Source organism: Ahaetulla prasina, chromosome 17, assembly GCF_028640845.1.
Source record: "Ahaetulla prasina isolate Xishuangbanna chromosome 17, ASM2864084v1, whole genome shotgun sequence".
Taxonomy (NCBI): Eukaryota; Metazoa; Chordata; class Lepidosauria; order Squamata; family Colubridae; genus Ahaetulla; species Ahaetulla prasina.
Window position 1 is genome coordinate 9997985 of NC_080555.1, and position 26783 is coordinate 10024767.

Here is a 26783-nt window from a genome sequence, read left to right on the forward strand (position 1 = left end):
TCATCTAATCTGTCGCACAAACCCAGGCATCCGGAAGCCACCCACGTGGAGAAACTGAGGCCAGAAAACGAAAGTCAGAAACAGACTGCAGAGTAGCCAAAAACAACCGCTTGCATGGGGAGGTGTACTGTACAGGTAGTCCTTATAGCAGTTCATTTAGTGACCATTCAAAGTTACAACGGAACTGAAAAAAGTGACTTTTGAAGGATCCCCATGATCAAAATTCAGATGCTTGGCAATTGGTTCATACTTATAACCTTTGCTGTGTGACCTTTTGACAAGCAAAGTCAACGGGGAAACCAGACTCATTTAACAACCGGGTTACTCACTTATCAACGGCAGTGATTCACTTAACAACGGTGGCAAGGTAGGTTGTAAAATGGGGCAAAACACACTTAACAAATGTCTCACTTAACAGCAGAAGTTTCGGGCTCAATTGTTGTCATAAGTCGAGGACTCCCAATGAAGGACGTCTGCAAAGTATGTTTTGGGAACAAAACTAGAGACAAGTTCACATGTTAAGACAAATTTAAGACAGCCTCTACTCTCTGCATGTTCCCTAAATTCTTTACCCAGGCCCCAAGGCATTAAGTAAAGGTAAAGGTTCCCCTGGCACATACATGCTAGTCGTTCCTGACTCTAGGGGGCGTTGCTCATCTCCGTTTCAAAGCCGAAGAGCCAGCGCTGTCCGAAGACGTCTCCGTGATCATGTGGCCAGCATGACTCAACACCAAAGGCGCACGGAACGCTCTTCCCTTCCCACCAAATGCACCTACTGGCATTTTTAACCTGCTTTCGAACTGCTAGGTTGGCAGAAACTGGGACAAGTCACAGGAGCTCACCCCGTTACGCGGCGCTAGGGATTCGAACCGCTGAACTGCCGACCTTTCAATCGACAAGCTCAGCGTCTTAGCCACTGAGCCACTGCTGTCAACACAAAGACAAATTTAAGTCCACTCTCTGCATGTTCCCTAAATTCTTTAGCTGGGCCCGAAGAAGGCATTACCTCCCCCATAAAAAAGAGTGCAACACCCACAGCTTGCGCTCACAAAACTGGGCAAGAAGCAGGACTCCCATCCATTCCAGCCCCATCGAGCCTGCCTCCCCCCTCCTTGCCTAATGTCCTCTGCTGAGGGAGGGGCGCCAATGCTTGGACAACTCAAAACACAATTTTTGTTCAGTGTTTTCCAGTTCGGCTCCAGCTACCAATTGGGGAGGCAGCCAGGCAGCGAGAGACGTTGGAGTGAACCAGGCAGGAAGAATTCTGGGTTGGCTGGGGGAAGTGTGTGTGTGTGAGGGGAGGGGGCTTCAGGCATCACAATAAGCCAGCCCGCTTGCATTTGCTGCTGGTCTCTGTGAATCCAGCCACTGTGGATTGTAAATCATGGTTGGTAGGTCAGTGTAGCGTGGGAACCCAGCCAACTGTAGCTCTCTGAGCAAACACTGCTGGAGTTAAGCAAACATTGGCTTAGCACCAGCCCTGGTTGTTCTCATCCGGCCCACGGGGCAGTCTGGTTTAACAGGACACAATCCACAATGTCACAAGCAGAGGGTGGGAAGAAGCGCTCAAGCCTTGTCTTATCTTATTGTTTCCTGATTGCTTATTTGTAGCCTATGACTATCATTAAGTGTTGTAAGTGTTGTACCTTGATGAAGGTATCTTTTCTTTTATGTACACTGAGAGCAGATGCACCAAGACAAATTCCTTATTTGTCACACTTGGCCAATAAAAAATTCTATTCTATTCTATTCTATTCTATTCTATTCTATTCTATTCTATTCTATTCTAATTTTCTATTCGATCATTAAGTGTTGTACCTTATGATTCTTGATGAAGGTATCTTTTCTTTTATGTACACTAAGAGCATATGCACCAAGACAAATTTCTTGTGTGTCCAATCACACTTGGCCAATACAAAATTCTCTTCTCTTCTCTTCTCTTCTCTTCTCTTCTTTTCTCTCCTCTCCTCTCCTCTTCTCTTCTATGATTCTTGACGAATGTATCTTTTCTTTTATGTACACCGAGAGCCTATGCACCAAGACAAATTCCTTGTGTGTCCAATCACACTTGGCCAATAAAAAATTCTATTCTATTCTATTCTATTCTATTCTATTCTATTCTATTCTATTCTATTCAGCATCTTTAACACAACATCACCTGAGCCCAGACAGAAAGGAGGAAAGTTTTGGGAAAACATAAAACGAAACATAAAACCAGGAATTATCAATTTTGCAGGAAAGAAGAGAAGAAAAAGAGCAACTAAGATGATCAAAAGCCAGGAGACTAAAATATAGGAAGAACAGTTGCAGGAATTGGGTATGACTGGTCTAGAGCAGGGGTCTCCAACCTTGGCCACTTTAAGCCTGGCGGACTTCAACTCCCAGAATCCTCCAGCCAGCAAAGCAAAGCAAATTCTGGGAGTTGAAGTCCGCCAGGCTTAAAATGGCCAAAGTTGGAGACCCCGGCTCTAAAGAAAAGAAGGACTGGGGGAGACATGATAACTGTCTTCCAGTATTTGAGGGGCTGCCCCAAAGTAGAGGGGGAACAACTTGTTGTCCAAAGCACCAGAAGGCAGGACAAGAAACCATGGATGGAAACTAAGTTAGAAGAAGCAGCAACCTGGAATTAAGGAGAAATTTCCTGGCGGTGAGAACAATTAACCAGTGGAACAGCTTGCCACCAGAAGTTGTGGCTGCTCCATCATCGGAGGTTTTTAAGAAGAGACTGGGCAGTCACTTGTCTGAAATCATATGGGGTTTTCCTGCTTGAGCAGGGGGGCTGGACTAGAAGACCCGCCAACTCTATTCTGATTGATTGATTGAAAAGTAGAGATCTGCCATCTGTCAGAAATGGAGTAGGCTCTCCTGCTTGGGCGGGGTGGTGGTGGTTGGACTAGATGACCTCTAAGGTCCCTTCCAACTCTGTTATTCTGTTATTGTTCTGTTATTCAGATGTAAGAAACAGAAGACGGGCATATGCAGTTCTTGAAAAAAACATTTGCATCTCCCAGCAAAAGTCACCTTGAAATACAGGTATCCCTCCCCTTACAAGCACTACTGAGTCCAAACTTTCTGTTGTTAAGTGAGACATTTCTTCTTCTTCTTCTTCTTTTTTGTATATGTTTTATTTGCTATTTTCCTTTAACAACCAACATCTTTTGTGGACAGTGTATTGACTGGGTCAATATATTTTTGACATAGTGCTAACAATAATAATACAATTAAATCTCCATAATCTTTGTCTTCCAACTTCTAACCTTAAATATGCTCATTGTAATTATAATAGATTCTTTTAGATATCGATATATTCTTTTAGGCATCACCGGAGGTTTTTAAGAAGAGACTGGGCAGTCGCCTGTCTTGAAATAGGGCTTCCTGCTTGAGCAGAGGGTTGGACTAGAAGACCTCCAAGGTCCCTTCCAGCTCTATCCTCTTTCAAATCTCATTCTGCTAACAGTGTGATTCTGAGAGCTCCATTTTAGACAACAACGTCGTCTTCTGAGAACGTCAAGAGTGACTTTCATGCGGAAACAAGGGTGTTCCAAGAAAGTTTCTTTACTTGAATGGGGAAGTTTAACTTCCACAAATCTGTATAAAAGGAGGGGGAGAGAGGGGTGGGGGGGTGGGGGTTTCTTTACTTTTATGGCCCTTTCTAGGCAGCTGTCCTTATCAAATAAAAAGTATCTGCTTGCAGCTCTTCAGTCCATCAAGATGACAAAAAAAGGGTGGCTGACTCAACTGCAAACTTGCAAGTTTCTCACCAAATAAAATATCTCCCTTCCTCTACTTTACTGCCTTCTGGTATCAAACGAATTGGGCTCTGAGCGGCTGTCCCAGAAACGCACTTAAATTCTTCCTCTTAAGAGGTCAATAATTACAGGGAAATACCACTACCGGTAGTTCCTCAACTTACGACCACAATGGAGCCCAAAATGTATGTTGCTAAGTGAAACATTTATTAAATGAGTTCTGACCCATTTTACGGCTTTTCCTGGCGCTGTTGTTAAGGGAATCACTGCACTTGTTAAGGGAGTAACACCATCCTCATCCTCCTTTAATGACCCCATTATCCCTTGCGGAGCGGAGTCTGGGCAACTGAATGGAGCTAACAGAGCGTTTACTGGCCGGATGCCTTTCCTGTTGCCAGTGCCGAGTTTTGTTCAGCAGATATACTCTCATTGTGCCCAGAGAGAGAAATATCTGCCTCTACCTAGGATCGAACTCATAGCCTCCTGATTGTGAGGCGAGAGCTCCACCTCTAGGCCTCCGCACCACTCCTTAAGTTGTTAAGTGAATCTGGTTTCCCCCCATTGACTTTGCTTGTCAGAAGGTCGCACAAGGGGATCAGGTGACCTCCCCCCCGGGGCCCTGCGAGCGTCATAAAAATGAACCAGTTGTCAAGCGTCTGAATTTTGATCATGTGACCGTGGGGATGCTGCAATGGCCGTAAGTGTGAAAAACGGTCGAAAGTTCCTTTTTTTCAGTGCCGTTGTCACTTTGAACAGTCACTCAATGAGCTGATTCTCTTAGCGACTGTGGCAAGAAAGGTCGCAAAATGGGGCAACACTCACTTAACAAATGTTTCACTTAGCAACTGAAATGTGAGGCTCCGTTATATGGTCGTAATTTGAGGACTACCTGTATGGTGGGCCCAACTAGGCAAAGGAAACCTCAGGATCGTATTGATTGGAAATGAGTGGAAGTGGCCTTCATCCCACAGTGGACATACAATGGCTGGAATGATGATGAGGTTTGACCAAGGTAAATAATTCCCAATAAACACCATGCTGAAAAGCCACACGGATTATTCATCTCTTTACTCACAACCAGCAGATTAAAAAGTAGATTTACTTTCCTGACGCACAGATGCTTGTTTTGAAGGGGAAAGTTTGAAGGGGCAAAGAAGAGTTGGCCAAGCAACAGGCACAGAGGGGAGCACAGCGGTTCTACCATATCGCAAGACCTAAAATGGACACCCAACATCAAAAAGGTCATCAAAAAAGCTCAACAAAGAATGTTCTTTCTGTGCCAACTCAGGAAGCTCAAACTGCCCAAGGAGCTGCTGATCCAGTTCTACAGAGGAATTATTGAGTCTGTCATCTGCACCTCTGTAACTGTCTGGTTTGGTTCTGCAGCCCAACAAGAAAAACACAGACTTCAGAGGATCATTAGAACTGCAGAAAAAATAATTGCTACCAACCTGCCTTCCACTGAGGACCTGTATACTGCATGAATCAAGAAGAGGGCCGTGAAAATATTTACAGACTCCTCGCATCCTGGACATAAACTGTTTCAACTCCTACCCTCAAAACAACGCTACAGAGCACTGCACACCAGAACAACTAGACACAAGGACAGTTTCTTCCCGAATGCCATCACTCTGCTTAACAACTAATTCCCACAACACTGTCAAATAATTTACTAAGACTGTATTACTATTATTCTTCTCTTCCTTCCTAGTACTTATCTCTTCCCGCTTATGACTATAACCATGTTGCTTGTATCTTTCGATTTGTATTGTTTTTACTTGTTTCCTAGTACGATTTGATAGCTTATTAGTAACCTTGACTATCACTAAGCGTTGTATCTTTTTTATTCTTGATGAATGTATTTTATTCTCCTTATGTACACTGAGAGCATGTACACCAAATTCCTTGTGTGTCCAATCACACTTGGCCAATAAAGAATTCTATTCTATTCTATTCTATTCCATTCCATTCCATTTCATTCCATTCCATTCCATTCCTATTTCTATTCTCATTCCTATTCCGTTCTGTTCTTATTTCTATTCTATTCTATTCTATTCTATTCTATTCTATTCTATTCTATTCTATTCTATTCTATTCTATTCTGTTCCTATTCTGTTCCTTATTCTGTTCTGTTCTGTTCTGTTCTGTTCTGTTCTATTCTGTTCCGTTCCGTTCCGTTCCGTTCCGTTCCGTTCCGTTCCGTTCCGTTCTATTCTATTCTATTCTATTCTATTCTATTCTATTCTATTCTATTCTATTCTATTCTATTCCCTTCCCTTCTGTTTCTTTTCTATTCTATTCTATTCTGTTCTGTTCTGTTCTGTTCCTATTTCGTTCTGCTCCTAATTCTATTCTATTCTATTCTATTCTGTTCCTATTTCGTTCTGCTCCTAATTCTATTCTATTCTATTCTATTCTATTCTATTCTATTCTATTCTATTCTATTCTATTCTATTCTATTCCTATCCCATTCCTATCCCGTTCCGTTCCTATCCTATCCTATCCCTATCCCTATCCCTATCCTATCCTAGGCAGCCCCCCAAGCAACATTGGGCTCTGGGTTAGATTTGAATGCCAGAGCAGATAGGGGCTACCCCAGGCCATCTTCCCCTGCTCTTACTCCCCCTCCCAAAAAAAAACCCTCCCTGCACATAAGCGTGGATCCCTCTCAAGCGTCAGGCAAAACCACAATGACTTTGAGGGTTACGACTGGTGAAATGACGTGGCAGCTGGCTGGGGAAAGATGGCACCATTCCCAGGTTCTTGGAAAGGAAAGGGAGGGGAATGAAAATAAAAAAACACAAAAAACACCAGGAGAGGTTGGAGGTTGATGTTCAGCAGAGGTTGAAAAAGGAAAAGAAAAAAGAGGGAGGGAGGGGAGGAAACACCGTTTTTTAAAGGCCAAATAAAGGCCAGATTGCCCATTAAATTTAGCTCTCCGCATTTAGGAAATCCCCAATGTTTTTTTTTTCCCCCTTCTTCCACAAAAATTTACAACTGGGTGGTGTAATAAAGACAGCAGCATCTCCAACAACAACTGAATCCACAGGGTTTCTTTAGAAGAAAGGTAGTCCTCGACTTACAACAGTTTGCTTAGTGACCGTTTGAAGTTACAACATCACTGGAAAAATGCCATTTGAGACCGTTTTTCACGCTTGTGACCGTTGCAGTAGCCCCCATCACGGTTACGAGATCAAAATTCGGAAGCATGGCCATTGATTCATATTTATGACGATTGCAGTGCCCGGGACCCATTTTGCAATCTGCCCAAGACAAGTGAAGTCAATAGGGAAGCCCGGGTTGCTCGTTTAACAACTGCAGTCAATCACTGAAAAAAAAAAGGGTGACAAGAGAAGTCGTAAAACGGGGCAAGGCTCACTGAGCAAAATTCCTCACTTAGCAACATCGGTTTTGGGCTCCATCGCGGTTGTAAGTTGAGGACTTCCTGTAGCACAAACAGGATCCTGGTTTGGGATCTACAAAGCCCTTTGAAAAGCCAGATGAGGCATAAGGTCAGGAGGGAGGTGGGGAGAAACAATGGAACGGCTTCCCTCCAGGAGTTCTGGGCCCTCCAACATTTTACATTTTTAAGAAGAGACTGGACAGCCACCTGTATGCAATGATATAAGGTCTCCTGCTTCAGCAGGGGGCTAGACTAAAAGACCTCCATCATCATCATCATCACCTCTTTTATTCATTAAATATGAAACTCAGCCAACTGAGCATCACAAATACTACTGACTGGTGCTGATGGTTGATATAATAATAATAATAATAATAATAATAATAATAATAATAATAATAATAATAATAATAATAATAATAATGTTTTAATTTGTATACCGCCCTTCTCCCGAAGGACTCAGGGCGGTGAACAGGCAAGTAAAATACAAAACAGAAATATACATCATAATTAAAACAACCCTTAAAAAACTAATTCAAATATGCCAGAAATTTAAAATAACATTACACCCCATACAAATTACAACAATTTAAAACCCACAATTAAAATTTAAAAATTTAAGAATCAGGCCAGTCCAGCCATATGAAATAAATAGGTTTTGAGTTCGCGGCGAAAGGTCCTAAGGTCAGGTAGTTGTCGAAGCCCGAGGGGAAGCTCGTTCCACAGGGTAGGAGCCCCCACAGAGAAGGCCCTCGACACTGTTTGGCTGACGGCACCCTGAGGAGTCCCTCTCTGTGGGAACGCACTGGACGCTGGGAGATAGAGGCCGGCAGTAGGCGGTCCCGTAAGTGACCCGGTCCTAAGCCATGGAGCGCTTTAAAGGTGGTAACCAATACCTTGAAGCGCACCCGGAAAACAACAGGTAGCCAGTGCAGTCTGTGCAGGATAGGTGTTACGTGGGAGCTCCGAACTGCTCCCTCAATAACCCGCGCAGCCGCATTCTGGATATGGGTTGCTGCCAGCGTCCCAGGTATCAACCAAGTACCTTCTTAAGATGTACGTTGTTCCAAGTAGCTCAGTTTTCTGCAGTTCCGCTGGTGTTATTGCAGGAAGCTGCAATTTGTTTATTTTATTTATTTATTTATTTCTAATTTAATTTCTATACCGCCCTTCTCCCGAAGGACTCAGGACTTACAGCCATATTTAAAAGACAAAATATCAACAACAAGTTTTAAAACAGAATTAAAAACAAATATTTAAAGGCCGAATCAAACTAAAATGGTCGTAGACCGACATTGTTGATGTATCTTATAAAGTTCTTGGACATGGCACCAAGTGCCCCGATGACCATGGGTATCACTGTGACATGTTTCATCCATAGCCGTGTAGTTTCGATGGCTAGAGTCTCCTGGTTGAGTAGAGGGCTGGACTAGTAGACCTCCCAAGGTCCCTTCCAGCCCTATGATTCCACGAAACTTAAAAACCAAACCAGTGCTGAGTGGTGGCCATCAGGTCTGAAGTTTAGACTCAAAAACCACATTATTTCGTTACAGCTAGTTCTCAACTTACAACCATTCTTCTAGGGACTGGTTCACTGAAAAAAGTGCTATGACTTATGACCGTTACAGCATCCCCGTTGCCACAAGATCCAAATTTGGAGGACTGGTAACTGACTTGAATTCATGACAATTGCAGAGTCCCGTGTGTGTGTGTGTGTGTGTGTGTGTGTGTGTGTGTGTGTGTTGACATGATCACCACTTGTAATCTTTCCAACTGGCTTCTGACAAGAAAAGTCAAGAGGGGAGAAGGAAGACTGTCTTAACGACCGCACTTACCAACTTCAACCGATTCACTGAACCACCCTGGCAAAAGAAGGTTTGTAAAAATGAGGCACGGCTCCCTTAACAACCATCTTGCTTAGCGACATAAATTATAGTTCCCAACGGTAAGTCGTACATCGAAGACCACCCAAATTAGGGGGTCGCGTCTGCAGGCGGAGCTGCCATGGTTGACTCGCTACAAAGCAGAGTTTAGCAAAAAGAACTTTTTCCACCCACCCACCCCCGGAGCAGACCAAAGACGGAAGGGGCTTCTGGGAAAAACAAGGGTCACCCCACAGACAACGTTGACCTCTTTCCGATTTCAGATGAACAGAGTTGGAAGGGACCTTGTAGGTCATCTAGCCCAACCCCCTGCACAAGCAGGAGACCCTACGCAAGGGAGGGCTAACCTTTTTCTGGATCGAGGGCCCAAAGCGCATGTGTGTGTGTGTGTGTGTGCAAATGCGTGTGCGAATGAAGTCTCACCCCGTGCATGTGCCCCACCCTGTGCATGTGGCCCCCCCATGCGCCCTTCCCCCACACACATGCGTGCGCGCACACATTCTTCTCCCTGTGCATGCGCAGCCCCCTGCACGCCTCCCACCCCATACATGCGTGGCAGAGACCCAAGGACCATCTGGCTGGTGGGAGGCGGGCGTGCATGCTCAGCAGAGCTGAACTGGGGCAAAGGTTCACATGCCATCAGAGAGGGCACTGCGCATACGTGCCATAGGTTCCCCATCACAGCCCTACACCATTTTTGACAGATGGGCAGTCCATCTCTCCCTCTCTCTCTCTGTCTCTCTCTCTCTTTCCTTTCCCCACTCCAATAAATGCCAGGAAGAGCCCAACCCAGCAATTACATCAAAGGCAGGTTTTATGGCAGCACTAACGAATTACCGGTATGAGCTGTATAGGTATCAACTTTCTGGGACAAAAGGAACAAAGGCCAGTCCTCGGGTCTAGAAACAGAAAAAGCACCAGATGCCCCCTTCCCAATTCCCCCACCCCCAATTGCTTTCTCAAAGGAAGGGCTTGCCCTCCAAGTGTGAAAATGGACATTGCACCAATTAAAGCCCACAAGTTCTCAGAAAGCCGAACTGCAGCCTTGGGCGGCATCAAAAGGCTTGGCCTTCCCAGCCTTCTCCTTCCATCTCGGTCCACCACATCCGAGGGTCCTGTTTCCGTCTCCAAGCTTCCGAGAAACATCTGCCTGATCAATGGCCACCCTGGTTTGGCAGCGGAGAGAGTCGGGGGTGCCAGCCGCGGCTGCCAAGAGGGGAGGCTAGAACGAGGCTTGCATCAACTTAAAGGAACCTTCCAACTAGGCCCCCCCACCCTTCCCTTCCCTTCGCGGCACAAAAACAAGACTGGGCTTTCGAGAGACCCAAGAACGATTTCAACATCCATTGTTTTGCAAGAAAGCTGGGCGGGAAGAGAAAAGCCACAAAGGGCAGTGCCCGAGCGCTTCTGGAAGCTGCCACGCTGCCGCAACAGCCCGGTCGGATCAACAAGGCCAAAAACTCAAAAGGAGCCCTGGGCATTGCTCCCCGATTGCCGTCTGACCTCGCCATCTCTCCCTCACTGCATCTCCTGTTGTGGAACACAAAAGGGGGGGAAAAAAACACAGCGGGTCCCCGGAGCCTCACACAAAGGAAAAAAAACCTGTTGTTTGTCGAGCGGAGGTCTCCCTCAAGTCCCTCGGTTCCTGTGGCAACGACACCTGAGTTAACAAGGCGCCACGGCTGGGTTTCCCATAACACGCCTTGTCTCCGCCATTGTTAACTGTGAAAAAACTGCCCTAAGTCACTTTTTTTAAGGGCTGTTGTAACTTTGAACGGTCACTAAGCGGAACTGGTGTAAATCGAGGACTACCTGTAGCAGAGTTGAAAGGGACGGAGAAATTTTCGGACAGTGAGAGCAATCAACCGAAGGAACAGATTTTTTTTTTTTAATTTGCATTTATATCCCGCCCTTCTCCGAAGACTCAGGGCGGCTTACACTATGTTAAGCAATAGTCTTCATTCTATTTGTATATTTATATACAAAGTCATCTTATTGCCCCCAACAATCTGGGTCCTCATTTTACCTATCTTATAAAGGATGGGAGGCTGAGTCAACCTTGGGCCTGGTGGGACTTGAACCTGCAGTAATTGCAAGCAGCTGCTGTTAATAGCAGACTGCATTAGTCTGTTGAGCCACCAGTTGCCTTCGGAAGTTGTGGAAGCTTCACCACTGGAACTGTCCTCTGTCAGAAATGGTGTAGGGTCTGCTTGGGCGGGGGGGTTGGACTAGATGACCTGCAAGGTCCCTTCCAACTCTATTTAATCTGAATCAGGTCTTCTAGTCCCACCCCCTGTTGAAGCGGGGGACTCTATACCACTCTGGACCAATGGCTGTCCCGTCTCTTCTTGAAAAACCGTCCTTGAAGTACGATTGCAGGAATCGAGTACAGATAACCATCATCACCATTCTAACTATGGTCTATCCATGGCAGGATGAAGTCCTCTTCTGTATATTTCCAACCAATACAGTTCTGGGCTTTCCTTTGCCAACTGGATCCACCATGCTTGCCGACGTCATCAATCCCTCTTGCTTTAGGTCTCTTTCAGGGACGCTTTTGATCCAGTGGGATCCATTCTACGACCGCCTTAGTCCCCCCCCATCCTGCCATCAGTTCCTCTTGCTATGGGACCAACCCACTCCCATTTCAATTCTTTTACTCCCTTGATGGCATCCTACACTTTTGTATGTAATCCACGTGCAGGTCTTCTTATCTTGTCTGGTCTTCCCATGGCTCTTTGCGTCACTCGTAGTTTTTGTGTCGGTTGTGAAGTTAGTGTCCAGGTTTCGCCGGCGTATGTTAGAGCAGGTGACACACGCTGAATGAAAACTTTTCTCTTCTGGCACAGGGTGAGATTGTTCTTCAAAAATTACATCTGGCTTGCCAAATGGGTGTCAACCACATTCAACCTGCTATTCCATTTCCTTTATTATCACCTTCCATGGTGATATAATGTTGGCCGAGGTATATGTAGCGGTTTACGACATCTGGTTCTTTTCCAGGTATAAAAAAAAATGTTACTGTCTCCGGTGAATTTATTAAACATAACTTCGCTCTTTTCCGGGTTTATTTTTAACCCCAATGGTTCTCCTGCGTTGTGAAGTTCATGTACGTGTCTTTGTAGCCGTTCTGGGTCTCGCGTGAAGAGAACAAGGTCATCATCTGAGTAGGTCTAGTTCAGCGGTCACCAACTGGGGGTCCGTGAGAAAATTTTGGTGGTCCCCAGAAAAATTATTTGCATTTTTTATATTGCGCTAAATCAGGAATCCTTAAACTATGGCTCCTGGACTGGATATGTGCAATGAGTGCTTGTGTTGCTGCAGAGAGTCTCCCCCTTCGGGGTCTTTTTGTGGGGGTTGGAGGGGGGCAGAAATTCTGACTTGGGGTCTGCTTCAGCCTCCTGGTGGGGGCTTTGGGTGAAGGCTGGAGGGAAGAGCCGCTGGTGGTGAACAGCCAGAGGGCTTGTTCCAGTGGGACTGCATCATGGCCTGGAACTGGCTGACCATCTCAGCCCACTGAGCCTCCAGGCGCCGGTCGCTGGCCTTGCACTCCTGCAGGTCTTCCCTCTGTTTGGAAAGCCTATGCGCCTAGTCCTCAGTCCTCAGTGAGGTGCTTCTGCTGAGCCACCTTCTCGGTCAGATCCAAATGAGCTCTTTTGCCAACTCTTTTCTCGTGATGGCTGCTTAGCTGCAACAACTGCTTCCTGTTGGGGCCCTAAGGAGCCCGGGGGCGGGGGGGGGAGTTGAGGAGTGGCTGAGAGGGGAGGGGCGAGTAGAGGCCAGCGAGGCACCCCTAGGACGTGAGTGACATCGAATTGGTCATGCCCACCCAGTCACATGACCACCTAGCCACATCCACCCAGCTGGTCATTAAGCAGATCATATTAGTGGTCCACGGGATTTAAAATTATGAATTTAGTGGTCCCTGAGGTCCGAAAAGTTGGGGACCCCTGGTCTAGTTAACTTCCCCCATCAAAACTGAACCTAAATAATCTGACTTTGTTGGAGTCTGGTGTCACTCGCCTACAAATTCCACCCATCTCAGTTCCTGGTCCGTAAAATAGAAAGGAACAATAGACCCCCACCTCATTCTTGTAAGGATTAACACGAGGTCTGCAGGCTACACGTTTCCCCAAAATTGGCATAAAGTTGGTTTTTTTTTAACCGCTCCCCCCCACCCTTGTTTATTGATCTATCAGGAACGTCCAAACACGTTTCAATTCTAAAACGCCGGAATCTGAGATGGCTTGTATCTATCTCCCAGCTCCCATGAGCTTAAAAAAAAAAAAAAAAGTTTTAGGATTAAAAAAAAAAAAGAAGAAAGAAAAAACAAGTTTTAAGATGGGAAAGCTATTTTAAGGCTCGGCAGTTGAGCTGTTTTAAAAATAAACTGCAATTCAACATCCTGACTTTATGGCCAAACGCAACCGTTCCCTAAATGCTAGAATAAATCACAGCTCCATGCTTGATGGAGAAGGATCTCTCCCCCTCCCCCCACCACTTCCCCCCCCAAAAAAAATCATTTCTGTAGAATTTGGAGGGAGGGAGGGAGGAATCCACAAAGGCTGTTCCTTTTCTGTGTCTCTCATTTCACAAAGTTACCCCAAGGCACTGCATTTAAAAAAAAAAAAGAATTGACATAGTATGTGCTTCTGTTCTAAAGAAATAATTCTCCCCACCCCCCAAAAAATGTCCCAGTCTGCTAAAAAAATAAAATATTCAAAATTCCACTTTGACACAGAAGAATTACAAAATTCTTCAATAAAATAGCTTTGCAAAAGTACCCAGGAAAAAAAATGGCTTTCCCAAACACCATCTGCTACACCAGGGGTCTCCAACCTTGGCAGCTTTAAGCCTGGCGGACTTCAAACTCCCAGAATTCCCCAGCCAGCAAAGCTGGCTGGGGGGTTCTGGGAGTTGAAGTCCGCCAGGCTTAAAGTTGCCAAGGTTGGAGACCCCTGTGCTACACCACGGGTGGTCCTCGACTTACGACCACAAGGGAGGCCAAAATGGATTGTGGCTAAGGGAGACGTTTGCGAAGCGAGTTTTGCCCCGTTTTACGACCTTTCTGCCCACGGTTGTTAAGTGAATCACTGCAGCTGTTAAGTTAGCCACCCAGATGTGAAGTGAATCTGGCTTCCCCTCCCCCCACCCAGTTGACTTTGCTGGTCAGAAGGTCGCAAAAGGGGATCACGAGACACACACCCCGGGACAGTGACCCCGTCATAAATGTGAGTCAGTTGCCGGGTGTCTGAATTTTGATCACACGATCATGGGGATGCCGCACGTGTGAAAAACGTCACTTTTTTTCAGTGCCGTTGTAACTTCGAACGGTCAGTAAATGAACGGTTGTAAGTCGAGAACTACCTGTACCCAAAAACTAATCTGATTCAGTTACGGATGTACAGCCCACCTTCTAGTACAGGTAACCCACAACTTTCAACCATTCACTTAGCAACCGTTTAAAAACCTTACGACAACACTGCAAAGTTATAGGACACTCAAAGTATCAAATCTGGCAGAGATGGCAAAAATCTCTGCTTACTTGAAAGACTATACACAAGAAAAATATATTTTAGAATGGAAAACGTGGATTGATTATATTCAAAATAAGTATCAGATAAAAAAATGTCGAATAGCATATGAGTAAATTTAGGAAATATTTTGTATTAGATATATTTCTGAAGGAGAGGGGAATTGAGAGTGTGATTAAGTGTGGAGTGACTAGAGATTATAATTTAGGAATTATTTTGGATTATGATTGTTAGTTTTGATACCCTGCATTTTGTTCTGGGAAGTGGGGGTGGGGGGGGTGGTAAGGGGAGGGAATGGGGGGTTGAGGCTAGAGATGGAGTGATGGTTAATGTACAGGGATTATTGAAGATGTATAAATATAATTAATGTAGGGTCGGGTCTGCCCAGTTACCATTTTAGAACGGTGGGGAGGGAGAAAAGAGAGAGTAGGAGGTAGGAAAGAGGAGAAGAGGAAGGAAGAGGGGTAGAAGAGGGAGAAGGAAGGTGTAGGGTGGAGGGAGGAGAGGATGTAGATAAGAGAAGGAGAGGAAGGTCTGGAAAGTAAAAGAAGGTAGAAGAGGGAAGAGTGTTAAAAAGGGGGGGGGTGACTGGGCAAGCCCGACTAATTGTATATAACTGTACATTGGATGAATTATTTGATATGATTGTAAAAATAAAACTTAAAAAAAAAAACACTGCAAAGTTATTTATGACCGGTCCTCACACTTATGACCATTGCAGCCTCTCCAATTGCCTGATCAAAATGGGAATATTTGACAACTGGCTGAATTTACACCCGTTGCAGGATCCCAGGGTCCCGTGATCTGCCACTTGCAACCTTCTCAGCTCGCTTCCGACCAGCAAAGTCAATGCTTTAAACAACCCTATGATTCGCTTAAAAACTGTGGTTAAAAAAAAAAAAGAAGAAGGTTGCAACCTTAGGCGCAACTCACTTAACAACCGTCTTGCTTACCAACAGAAATTCTGGTCCCACTTGTGGTCATAAAAACTAATCAAGAAGAAGCAACCTGGAATTAAGGCGAAACTTCCCAACAGTGAGGACAAGTAACCAGTGGAACAGCTTTCAATGGAAGTTTTCAAGAAAAGACTGGACAGCCATTTGTCTGAACTGATATAGGGTCTCCTGCGTGAGGGGGGAGGTTGGACAAGAACAGGGGTCAGCAACTGTGGCTCTGGAGCCGCATGCGGCTCTTTCATCCCTCTTCTGCGGCTCCCTGTCACTCAAAATATGCGTCACAACCGCCAATGCACGACATCCACCGGCCCACAATTTATTGAGCTTTTCGAATCCCGGTAGGCCAACCATGGACAAATCCAAGAAAAGAAAAGTTTCAGAAGAAAACAGAACGTTTAATTCAACTACATGTGGCCGGTCAGGAAATAGTCAGGCAGGGAAAGAGTTTTTGTGGCTCCCGGTGTTTTCTTTTCTGTGGGAAATGGGTCCAAATGGCTCTTTGAGTGTTTAAGGTTGCCGACCCCTGGACCTCCAAGGTCCCTTCCAGCTCTATTCTGACGATTATTATAATTTGAGCACTGGCTTTGAAGACAGCGCATGCGATTGCTTCCTTCATTTTCTCTTCACAACAGACTAATAATAATAACAACAACAAGAACAACAACAGAGTTGTAAGGGACCTTGAAGGTCTTCTAGTCCAACCCCCTGCCCAGGCAGGAAACCCTGTACCATTTCAGACAAATGGTTGTCCAACAACTTCTTAAAACTTCTAGCGTTGGAGCATTCAGAATTTCTGGAGGCAAGTTGTTCCACTTATTAATTGTTCTAACTGTCAGGAAATTTCTTAGTCCTAGGTTGCTTCTCTCCTTGATTAGTTTCCATCCATCCATTCTTCTCCTGCCTTCTGGTGCTTTGGAGAATAGCTTGACTCCCTCTTCTTTGGGGCAGCCCCTGAGATATCGGAAAGCTGCTATCATGTCTCCCCTAGTCCTTCTTTTCATTAAACTAGACATACCCAGTTCCTGCACCCGTTCTTCATATGTTTTAGTCTCCAGTCCCCTAATCATCTTTGTTGCTCCGCTCTGCACTCTTTCTAGAGTGCTTATGAGGTCCACTGGGCCAGGAGTAGGGACTTCCAAAAGCTAATACATTCCCTGTATGTATTACTACATTTCGGAAAAGCAACACCACTTTTGCAGGCTAAAACGATCCGCACCGCCTGGAGACCACAAGGCAGCCAGCACAGTGGGCCACCGCATGACGGCTTTCTCTGGAGCACATGATGCGGGGGGGGGGGGAGAAAGGCCTTGAGTTCCCCCCTCCAAATCCGAGTGTGTGCGCGCACATGGGCGCCATGTGCCCAACAGGTGGGGGAGACCCTGCATGGCTTGGTTGCGGGGAAAGCCTCTGAGTTAAAGCTGCACCCACCCACCCCCAATGTTAAAACAGCCGTTGCCTTGCAACCGTGGGAAGGGCCCAGCTAAGCAGCCAAACCAGGTTTATTCAAACCAGGTTCTGTTTTCCCCTGGAGCGAAGGTATTTAAGAATGGCTTCGATTCACCAAAGAGACTCCAGGAAACTCTTCTTTTGAGGCAGTCAAAATGAGGAAGCCGCTCAGGGACATCCTATTATAGCCTAACTACAGGCAACTCCATTGTTTGCGGGAATTGGGGCAACCCTTTCAGAGAAAGGGACATCTGGCAAGGCAAGATCTGAAAACCAGAAGTAGGGGTGGAGTGGGGAGGGGAGGGGATGGGGAGGGGAAGAGGCAGTTGCTTTAAGCATGCAAATGAAATTATAGGGTGTTTTCAGCACCACATGGCGAGGGGAGCAGCTTTCCAAACGGACGGACGGTCTATTTGTGTCTTGGCTGCTACCCAAGAGGAGTTACAAAAGCCACAAAAGACCCTCGTTTTATTTTCATAGGGGGTTGGGGGGTTGGGGGGGGGGTTGGGTTTCGGGCGATCAAGCTGAGGGAGGGGGATATTACGCCCCCCCCCCTCCGTAGGGTTTCGATTTTCGAAATGGCCCTGGCAAAGTTTTCACAAATCCCCGAATAATATCACAGGGCTTGTCGTTCGCCTCTCGCATTTATTTTGACCTTTCGTCCCAAATTAGGATCCTAGGCTTTGGGGTGGGTGTGAGAATAATAACATTTTAAAAAAAAAAAAATCTGGCTCTTAAGTGGAACTAGCAACCAGAATCACATGCTAGGATGAATTCATAAAACTTCCCCGAGAATCTACACATTTTCAGGGCTGAAGAAGAAGAAGAAGAAGAAAAAAGCCACCAAAGGTTGTTTTCTTTTTTTTTTTGGAAACTTGATAGCTATGCCCACTCTCCCTTCCGATAATATATTTCCACCCACCCACCCAAAATGCGCTTGATGGAAAGCCCAGAAACCAAGCACCAAATCCACAGTTGCCTCCACATCCCCCCTCCCCTGAGAAAGTCTACGCCACAATACACAACTCACATCGCACATCGCACAGCCTGGACTGTCTTCCCTTAGATCCTGGGGTCGTTCCCCCCCCCACAAACCTTCCTTATAACAAAGACAACCCCCACTCAAAAAAAGAAGAAGAGGAACTGACCTTCAAGATGTTTTCTTTCTTCCGATCGGTTTTAGATCTGGCCAAAGATTCTATCCGAGACATAATCCAGCCTTGAAGAGGATTTGGATGGGGTCTCCCGCTAGTTTAGGATGGCAGGAGGAGTTTTGGGGCATCCAAAGAACAAAAAACAGCAGCGACGAGCGGATGAATGGAAAAAAAAAACCCGAGAGAAAGAGAGAGAGACAGAAAAGACCTTGCCCTTCCTTTGTACAGCCAACTCACAAGCAGGAAGTTAACTAGCCATGCTCAAAACTAAAACTTGGATTATTCAAACTGCTTTGCTCCTCCTCTCAAAGAGGAGGAGGAGGAGGAGGTGGAGAAACCCCCTCTGTTCTTACACCACCTTGCAAAAAAGTGAGGCAAACAAGGGCTGCCCTGTTCCAGAAGTAGAGCAAATTGCATCAGAAACAAGAGCTTGGAGGGATCCAGTTTCGGGGGTGGGAGGGGGGATCCGGTGGTTTTTCCCCCCAAAATTCCTTCTTCTCACTTGTCGCAAATGATGCTCCTGCTCGGAGGAGCGGCTTCTCCAAGGCAGGAGAAGAGCAATTGAGGAGCAGCACCGCCCGGAGGAAATGCAGAAAATGCAGCAGGGTTCCCAGTTGTCGGCCGGGCTGCTCTTGCAGGATCGAACCCTGAGGATCCCCAGGATGGGGGCAGGGGGGACGACTTCAAAGCAGTTGTGTGATTCGTGGCACCCTGTTGCACAGCCGAGGAAAAAGCTCTTCCCTCAGCTGCCCAGGACAGAGGCACACAATCACACACAGACACACACAGACACTCGCCAAGCTGTCTTAACAGCCAGAGGGAAGCGATCGATCATCATCGCACACGGCACTTTTGTTGTTCACTTCCTCAGAAGCAAGACGCAACATTTTGAGGTCACGGGGCCGTATTTTGTGAAAGCAGCAGATGGGTGACAGTCCCCCGTCCCCCCCACCGTGGGGGTCGGGGTTAAACAAATGAGGCCTGGGTTCAAATCCTCAGCCTGTCCAAGCGGCCAGCTTCTCAAGCTACAAACATTTGAGCTCTTGGGTATTAAAATGATGGAGCCAAAGGAAAAGTTCCTGAAAAACTTGCGATAGCTCACTCGCCGAATACCGGATTCCGAGATACAGCAAACAACTCGACGAGATTAACAAAGGACATTTCTGGCACACGACACCGGCATTTCACACCTGGCGGTCTTCCAAAATTCCAGACAACTGATGGACCCGAGTACAGGTAGTCCTTGACTTACAACAGTTTGCTTAGTGGCCGTTCAAAATTACAAAAAGTTTTTCAGAGTTACGACCTTTGCAGCAACTCCAGGGTCATGTGATCAAAATTCAGAGGTAACATTTATGATGGTCGCAGTGTCCTGGGGGTGTGTGTGTGTCACATGATCCACTTTGGCGACCTTCTGACAAATAAAGGTGATGGGGAAGCCAGATTCACTTAACAACCGTGTTACTAACTTAACAACTGCAGTGATTCACTTAACAACTGTGGCAAGAAAGGTTGTAGAACAAAGCAAAACTTAATATATAATATAATATAACATCAGAGTTGGAAGGGACCTTGGAGGCCTTCTAGTCCAACCCCCTGCCCAGGCAGGAAACCCTACACCATCTCAGTCAGATGGTTATCCAACATTTTCTTTAAAATTTCCAGTCTTGGAGCATTCACAACTTCTGAAGGCAAGTCGTTCCACTGATTAATTGTTCTAACTGACAGGAAATTTCTCCTTAGTTCCAAGTTGCTTCTTTCCTTGATCAGTTTCCACCCATTGCTTCTTGTTCTACCCTCAGGTGCTTTGGAGAACAGCCCGACTCCCTCTTCTTTGTGGCAACCCCTGAGATATTGGAACACAGCTATCACGTTTCCCCTAGTCCTTCTTTTCATTAAACTAGACATACCCAGTTCCTGCAACCGTTCTTCATATGTTTTAGCCTCCAGTCCCTTAATCATCTTTGTTGCTCTTCTCTGCACTCTTTCTAGAGTCTCAACATCTTTTTTACATCGTGGCGACCAAAATGGATGCAATATTCCAAGTGTGGCCTTACCAAGGCATTATAAATATTAAATATTATAAATATTATAATACCAAGGCATTATCACCTGTTTGGAACCCTCACCATATCTCTGACATCAATACAATTGAACGTGTCCAGAAATATTTTACAAGAAGAGTTCTCCATTCCTCTGTAAACAACAAAATACCTTATCCCACTAGACTTGAAATCCTGGGCTTGGAAAACTTGGAACTCAGTCGTCTTCGACAAGACCTAAGTTTAACTCATAGAATCATCTATTGTAATGTCCTTCCTGTCAAAGACTACTTCAGCTTTAATTGCAATAATACAAGAGCAACCAATAGATTTAAACTTAATGTCAACCGCTTTAATCTAGATTGCAGAAAATATGACTTCTGTAACAGAATCATCAGTGCTTGGAATACTTTACCTGACTCTGTGGTCTCTTCCCATAATCCTAAAAGCTTTAACCAAAAACTTGCTGAGATGATCTCATGGCCAACAGCCCAATGTGGATAACTCTCATTTCGGTGTTTCTCAAACTTACCGGTTTGCTGGCTGGGGAAGTCTGGGTGTTGGAAGGAAGTCCTGATGTAATCAATCAATCAATCAATCAGAATATCCTGGGCATAAACTGTTTCAAATCCTACCCTCAAAACGACGCTACAGAGCACTGCACACCAGAACAACTAGACACAAAGACAGTTTTTCCCCCCGAACGCCATCACTCTGCTAAACAAATAATTCCCTCAACACTGTCAAACTATTTACTAAATCTGCACTAATATTAGTCTTCTCATCGTTCCCATTACCCATCTCCTCCCACTTAGGACTGTAACTTTGTTGCTTGTATCCTTATGATTTACATTGATATTGTTTCCTGATTGCTTATTTGTAGCCTATGACTATCATTAAGTGTTAAATTTGTACCCTATGACTATCAAGTGTTGTACATGTTGTGCCTTGATGAAGGTATCTTTTCTTTGATGTACACTGAGAGCATATGCACCAAGGCAAATTCCTTGTGTGTCCAATCACACTTGGACAATAAAAAATTCTATTTTATTCTATTCTAATAGAGCTGGAAGGGACCTTGGAGGCCATTTAACCAAAACAGCACAATATATTCCTACCACCCAGCTTTCCTTCAACTTTTGTCCTGGATAAGCAAACACATCTGCAAACCACGCGGTCCATCGTTTTCATTCTCTCAAAAGGCCACCAATAATCACACGGGGAACATTTTCTGTGGCATTTAAATATAACTAAAATACATGGACGCATCCATGCTACTTTCTTGGAAAGGCGGCGTAAAGAGGTTGCCTTTTCCTGTCTCCTGGAATATCCCCAGTCTAACCTACAGCTGTGGGATTTCCTGGTAGTTTTCCATCCTGAGTTCTCACTAGGTCTGATGTTGACAAGGGTTTCTGGAGATGAAAAGCCTGCCGATATGGGACCAGGGCCTTCAGAACTGAGAAGAGGGATGGGCAGGCATCTTAGGAAACTATAGGCATCACACTGGGAAGGCTCGAGAGCTCAGACACACATCCTTCACAACCATCAAACCGGCAACATGAAGACTTCAAGTAGGTAGTAGTAGACGCAATTCGTTCAAAAACAGACAGACTTTATTAAAACAGCTGAGAATTAACTCATTCTCAGCGTCGTCCAAACTAAATCAAAGCAAGTTCTTCCTACAGAGGAATTATTGAGTCTGTCATTTGCACCTCTATAACTGTCTGGTTCGGTTCTGCAACCCAACAAGACAAACACAGACTTCAGAGGATAATTAGAACTGCAGAAAAAATAATTGCTACCAACCTGCCTTCCATTGAGGGCCTGTATACTGCACGAATCAAGAAGAGGGCCGTGAAAATATTTGCAGATCACTCGCATCCTGGACATAAACTGTTTCAAATCCTACCCTCAAAACGACGCTACAGAGCACTGCACACCAGAACAACTAGACACAAAGACAGTTTTTTCCCCCGAAGGCCATCACTCTGCTAAACAAATAATTCCCTCAACACTGTCAAACTATTTACTAAATCTGCACTACTATTAGTCTTCTCATCGTTCCCATTACCCATCTCCTCCCACTTAGGACTGTAACTTTGTTGCTTGTATCCTTACGATTTATATTGATATTGTTTCCTGATTGCTTATTTGTAGCCTATGACTATCATTAAGTGTTAAATTTGTACCCTATGACTATCAAGTGTTGTACGTGTTGTACCTTGATGAAGGTATCTTTTCTTTGATGTACACTGAGAGCATATGCACCAAGACAAATTCCTTGTGTGTCCAATCACACTTGGCCAATAAAAAAAATCTATTTTATTCTATTCTAATAGAGCTGGAAGGGACCTTGGAGGCCATTTAACCAAAACAGCGCAATATATTCCTACCACCCAGCTTTCCTTCAACTTTTGTCCTGGATAAGCAAACACATCTGCAAACCACGCGGTCCATCATTTTCATTCTCTCAAAAGGCCACCAATAATCACACGGGGAACATTTTCTGTGGCATTTAAATATAACTAAAATACATGGACGCATCCATGCTACTTTCTTGGAAAGGCGGCGTAAAGAGGTTGCCTTTTCCTGTCTCCTGGAATATCCCCAGTCTAACCTACAGCTGTGGGATTTCCTGGTAGTTTTCCATCCTGAGTTCTCACTAGGTCTGATGTTGACAAGGGTTTCTGGAGATGAAAAGCCTGCCGATATGGGACCAGGGCCTTCAGAACTGAGAAGAGGGATGGGCAGGCATCTTAGGAAACTATAGGCATCACACTGCGAAGGCTCGAGAGCTCAGACACACATCCTTCACAACCATCAAACCGGCAACATGAAGACTTCAAGTAGATAGTAGTAGATGCAATCAGTTCAAAAACAGACAGACTTTATTAAAACAGCTGAGAATTAACTCATTCTCAGCGTCGTCCAAACTAAATCAAAGCAAATTCTTCCTAACACAATTCTTCAGCCTTATCACCAACCTTGGTCTAATTAGGCAAACTGCCAAACGGCTTTTCTTGGCAAAAGTTAAAAAAGCAGAAGACTCCAACAAGAAATAAATGCAGCAAGATAAGGAGCAAGGCTATCAACGTTGTTTTCCGGCAAAGAGCCCAAATGCTGTTGCTGGTCTTTTAAGCCTTATGGGAGGAGCCAATCATCTCTTAGCCCTACTCCTGAGTCATCCTCGCTGCTTGAGCTGCTCTTGCCTTCTGGCAGCTCTTCTCATGCGTGCATTAGGAACAGGCTCCTCCTGTTCCTCTGCCTCACTACTGTCAGCCTCTGGAGGCTCCAGAGTCTGCACATCACTCTCGGATGGCCCTGGCCCTACCTCTGCCTCCATCTAGGCCTTCCCCAGCCTCCAGGACTGGCCCATGTTCTTCCTCAGCCTCATCGCTGTCCATCTCCGTTGCCAGCTCCGCAGGCTGCTGACAGACCACAACACTTCTGAACAAAACAGCCTGATCTATCTAAGGGAGACAAACATCTAGACCCATGATGGCGAACCTATGGCACGTGTGCCACAGGTGGCACACAGAGCCCGCTCTGTAGGCATGCCAGCCGTCACCACAGCCCAGCTCCATCGCGCATGTGCGCGTACCTCCCGCTGGCCAGCTGGTCTTTTGGTCCCTGTCGTGCATGCGTGCGAGGGATGCATCCTGTTTTGGGCCTGGAAAGCTCCTGCATCAACCCAGAAGCCAAAATGGGGCACAGGGGGGGACGGAGTTCATGCGCAGGGGACACGCCCACATGCAGAGGGATGGACACGCACATGCATGCGCAGGGGGGTGCTCGCATTGCATTTTGGGGATTTGGGCATGTGCGAGCGTGCGTGCGCTTTGGGCACTCGGCACCAAAAAGGTTAGCTGTTCTGTCTCCATCCTCACTTTGGAGTAACGAGCTGGCCTACAGCCAGTGGGTTCACGGCTCCTATGAGTCCTGGCCGAGAAAACGCAGCTGCCTGCCAAAAGTTCAAAAACAGACAGACTTTATTAAAACAGCTGAGAATTAACTCATTCTCAGCGTCGTCCAAACTAAATCAAAGCAAATTCTTCCTAACACAATTCTTCAGCCTTATCACCAACCTTGGTCTAATTAGGCAAACTGCCAAACGGCTTTTCTTGGCAAAAGTCAAAAAAGCAGAAGACTCCAACAAGAAATAAATGCAGCAAGATAAGGAGCAAGGCTATCAACGTTGTTTTCCGGCAAAGAGCCCAAATGCCGTTGCTGGTCTTTTAAGCCTTATGGGAGGAGCCAATCATCTCTTGGCCCTACTCCTGAATCATCCTCGCTGCTTGAGCTGCTCTTGCCTTCTGGCAGCTCTTCTCATGCGTGCATTAGGAACAGGCTCCTCCTGTTCCTCTGCCTCACTACTGTCAGCCTCTGGAGGCTCCAGAGTCTGCACATCACTCTCGGATGGCCCTGGCCCTACCTCTGCCTCCATCTAGGCCTTCTCCAGCCTCCAGGACTGGCCCATGTTCTTCCTCAGCCTCATCGCTGTCCATCTCCGTTGCCAGCTCCGCAGGCTGCTGACAGACCACAACACTTCTGAACAAAACAGCCTGATCTATCTAAGGGAGACAAACATCTAGACCCATGATGGCGAACCTATGGCACGTGTGCCACAGGTGGCACACAGAGCCCGCTCTGCAGGCATGCCAGCCATCACCACAGCCCAGCTCCATCGCGCATGTGCACGTACCTCCTGCTGGCCAGCTGGTCTTTGGGTCCCTGTCGTGCATGCGTGCGAGGGATGCATCCTGTTTTGGGCCTGGAAAGCTCCTGCATCAACCCGGAAGCCAAAATGGGGCACAGGGGGGGACGGAGTTCATGCCCCGGGGACACGCCCACATGCAGAGGGACAGACACGCACATGCATGCGCAGGGGGGTGCTCGCATTGCATTTTGGGGATTTGGGCATGTACGTGCGTGCGCTTTGGGCACTCGGCACCAAAAAGGCTAGCTGTTCTGTCTCCATCCTCACTTTGGAGTAACGAGCTGGCCTACAGCCAGTGGGTTCACGGCTCCTATGAGTCCTGGCCGAGAAAACGCAGCTGCCTGCCAAAAAGTTCAAACAGATTAAGACTTCAGCTCACTTCGACACGGTTCAGCTAATTTGCTTCCCATAGAAGTGAGAGCAGTCCCAAAGCTCTCCTTATATATTCTGTGGGGTGGGGCTCCTGCCCCACCCTTCCCTTTGATGACGCCGCCTCTCTAATCTTCTGAAGCGCGGGTCGATCCAGGCTTGATTAGTATGATTATCAGCCGCGTCTGTAGGCGGAGCCTGAGGAAGGGAGGAATCAGGAGATGTCGGCCTCATTACTGAGTCCTTCGGGAGAAGGGCGGTATAAAAATCGAATAAAATAAATAAATAAATAAATTACGTTCTCCGACTGGCCTGGTTCTGGCTCCTGGAGCTGGGCCAAAGGAATCGGTGCTCCTGAGGTAAGCCTTACCGGCCCTTCCCCCTCACTCTCGGAGTCACTTTCGGGCATGGGGCCAGGTTCGGGGGCTGGAGCCACAACACTAGCCATCACTGAGCTAGACTCAAAGGCTGGTTATCCCAGACATATCTGGACATATCTAGTTCTTGCAATCTTTCATCGTACAGTTTAGCCTGCAATCTAGCACAGGCACAAACCCTTGAAAAATAAGCTTTTGCTCTCTGAGCTGTTTCTACGAGTGAGAAGATTTTTAAAAGACCAAGACATCACAGTTTTCACCCTTAAAAATCCCTTCTGATTTAAAAAAAAAAGACTTTTTCTTTGGAAGGCTGGGAGGTGGAATAATGGTGCCGAACTTCATTGCCCATCCAAGTCAGCGTCACCTGAGCTCCTGGAGCTAGACTGGCCGGGGAATTTTGGGAGTGGAAGTCCAGACTAAGTTGCTACGGTTGAGAAACACTGCTGTAGACTATTCCAGGTGAGACCTGGCTAAAGCGGAATAGATCATTCCTTCACAAGTTCTGGATTTTGCAAGGCTATCAAATGTACCCCATTTGGGTAGATGCACCATACTGCTGGCTGCTGTTTGATTTATGGATCACAAGGATTTCACATGTATTTCCGCCAAGCCAGCTCACTCTCATCCTATAAGGATTAACGGAGTTGGAAGGGACCTTGTAGGTCATCTAGTCCAACCCCCCACCCTACCCAAGCAGGAGACCCTACACCATTTCTGAGAGATGGCAGCCCAGTCTCTTCTGGAAAGCTTGCAGGGATGAAGCTCCCACAATTTCTGAATAACAGAATAATAGACTTGGAAGGGACCTTAGAGGTCAGCTAGTCCAACCCACCCACCCACCCCCGCCCAAGCAGGACACCCTACATCATTTCTGACAGATGGCAGTCCAGTCTCTTCTTGAAAGCCTCCAGGGATGAAGCTCCAACAAGAAATAAATGCAGCAAGATAAGGAGCAAGGCTATCAACGTTGTTTTCCGCAAAGAGCCCAAATGCCGTTGCTGGTCTTTTAAGCCTTATGGGAGGAGCCAATCATCTCTTGGCCCTACTCCTGAATCATCCTCGCTGCTTGAGCTGCTCTTGCCTTCTGGCAGCTCTTCTCATGCGTGCATTAGGAACAGGCTCCTCCTGTTCCTCTGCCTCACTACTGTCAGCC

The 26783-nt window shown here is 46.2% G+C and overlaps 1 protein-coding gene across 7 annotated transcripts in view; it reads right to left on the reverse strand.

Annotated features, from left to right (window-relative positions):
• Positions 1 to 26783, reverse strand: part of ARHGEF2 (Rho/Rac guanine nucleotide exchange factor 2) — a 186120-nt gene that overhangs the window by 73866 nt on the left and 85471 nt on the right. Inside the window, exon 1 of one of the 7 annotated variants that reach the window (XM_058159848.1) lies at positions 18120 to 18485. The exons of the other annotated variants lie outside the window; for them this stretch is intronic. Within the exon in view, the coding sequence (XP_058015831.1) occupies positions 18120 to 18182 (63 nt within the window). The 5' untranslated portion in view covers positions 18183 to 18485. Of the gene's footprint in view, positions 1 to 18119; positions 18486 to 26783 lie in introns of those variants that run through there. 7 annotated transcript variants of the gene reach the window in all.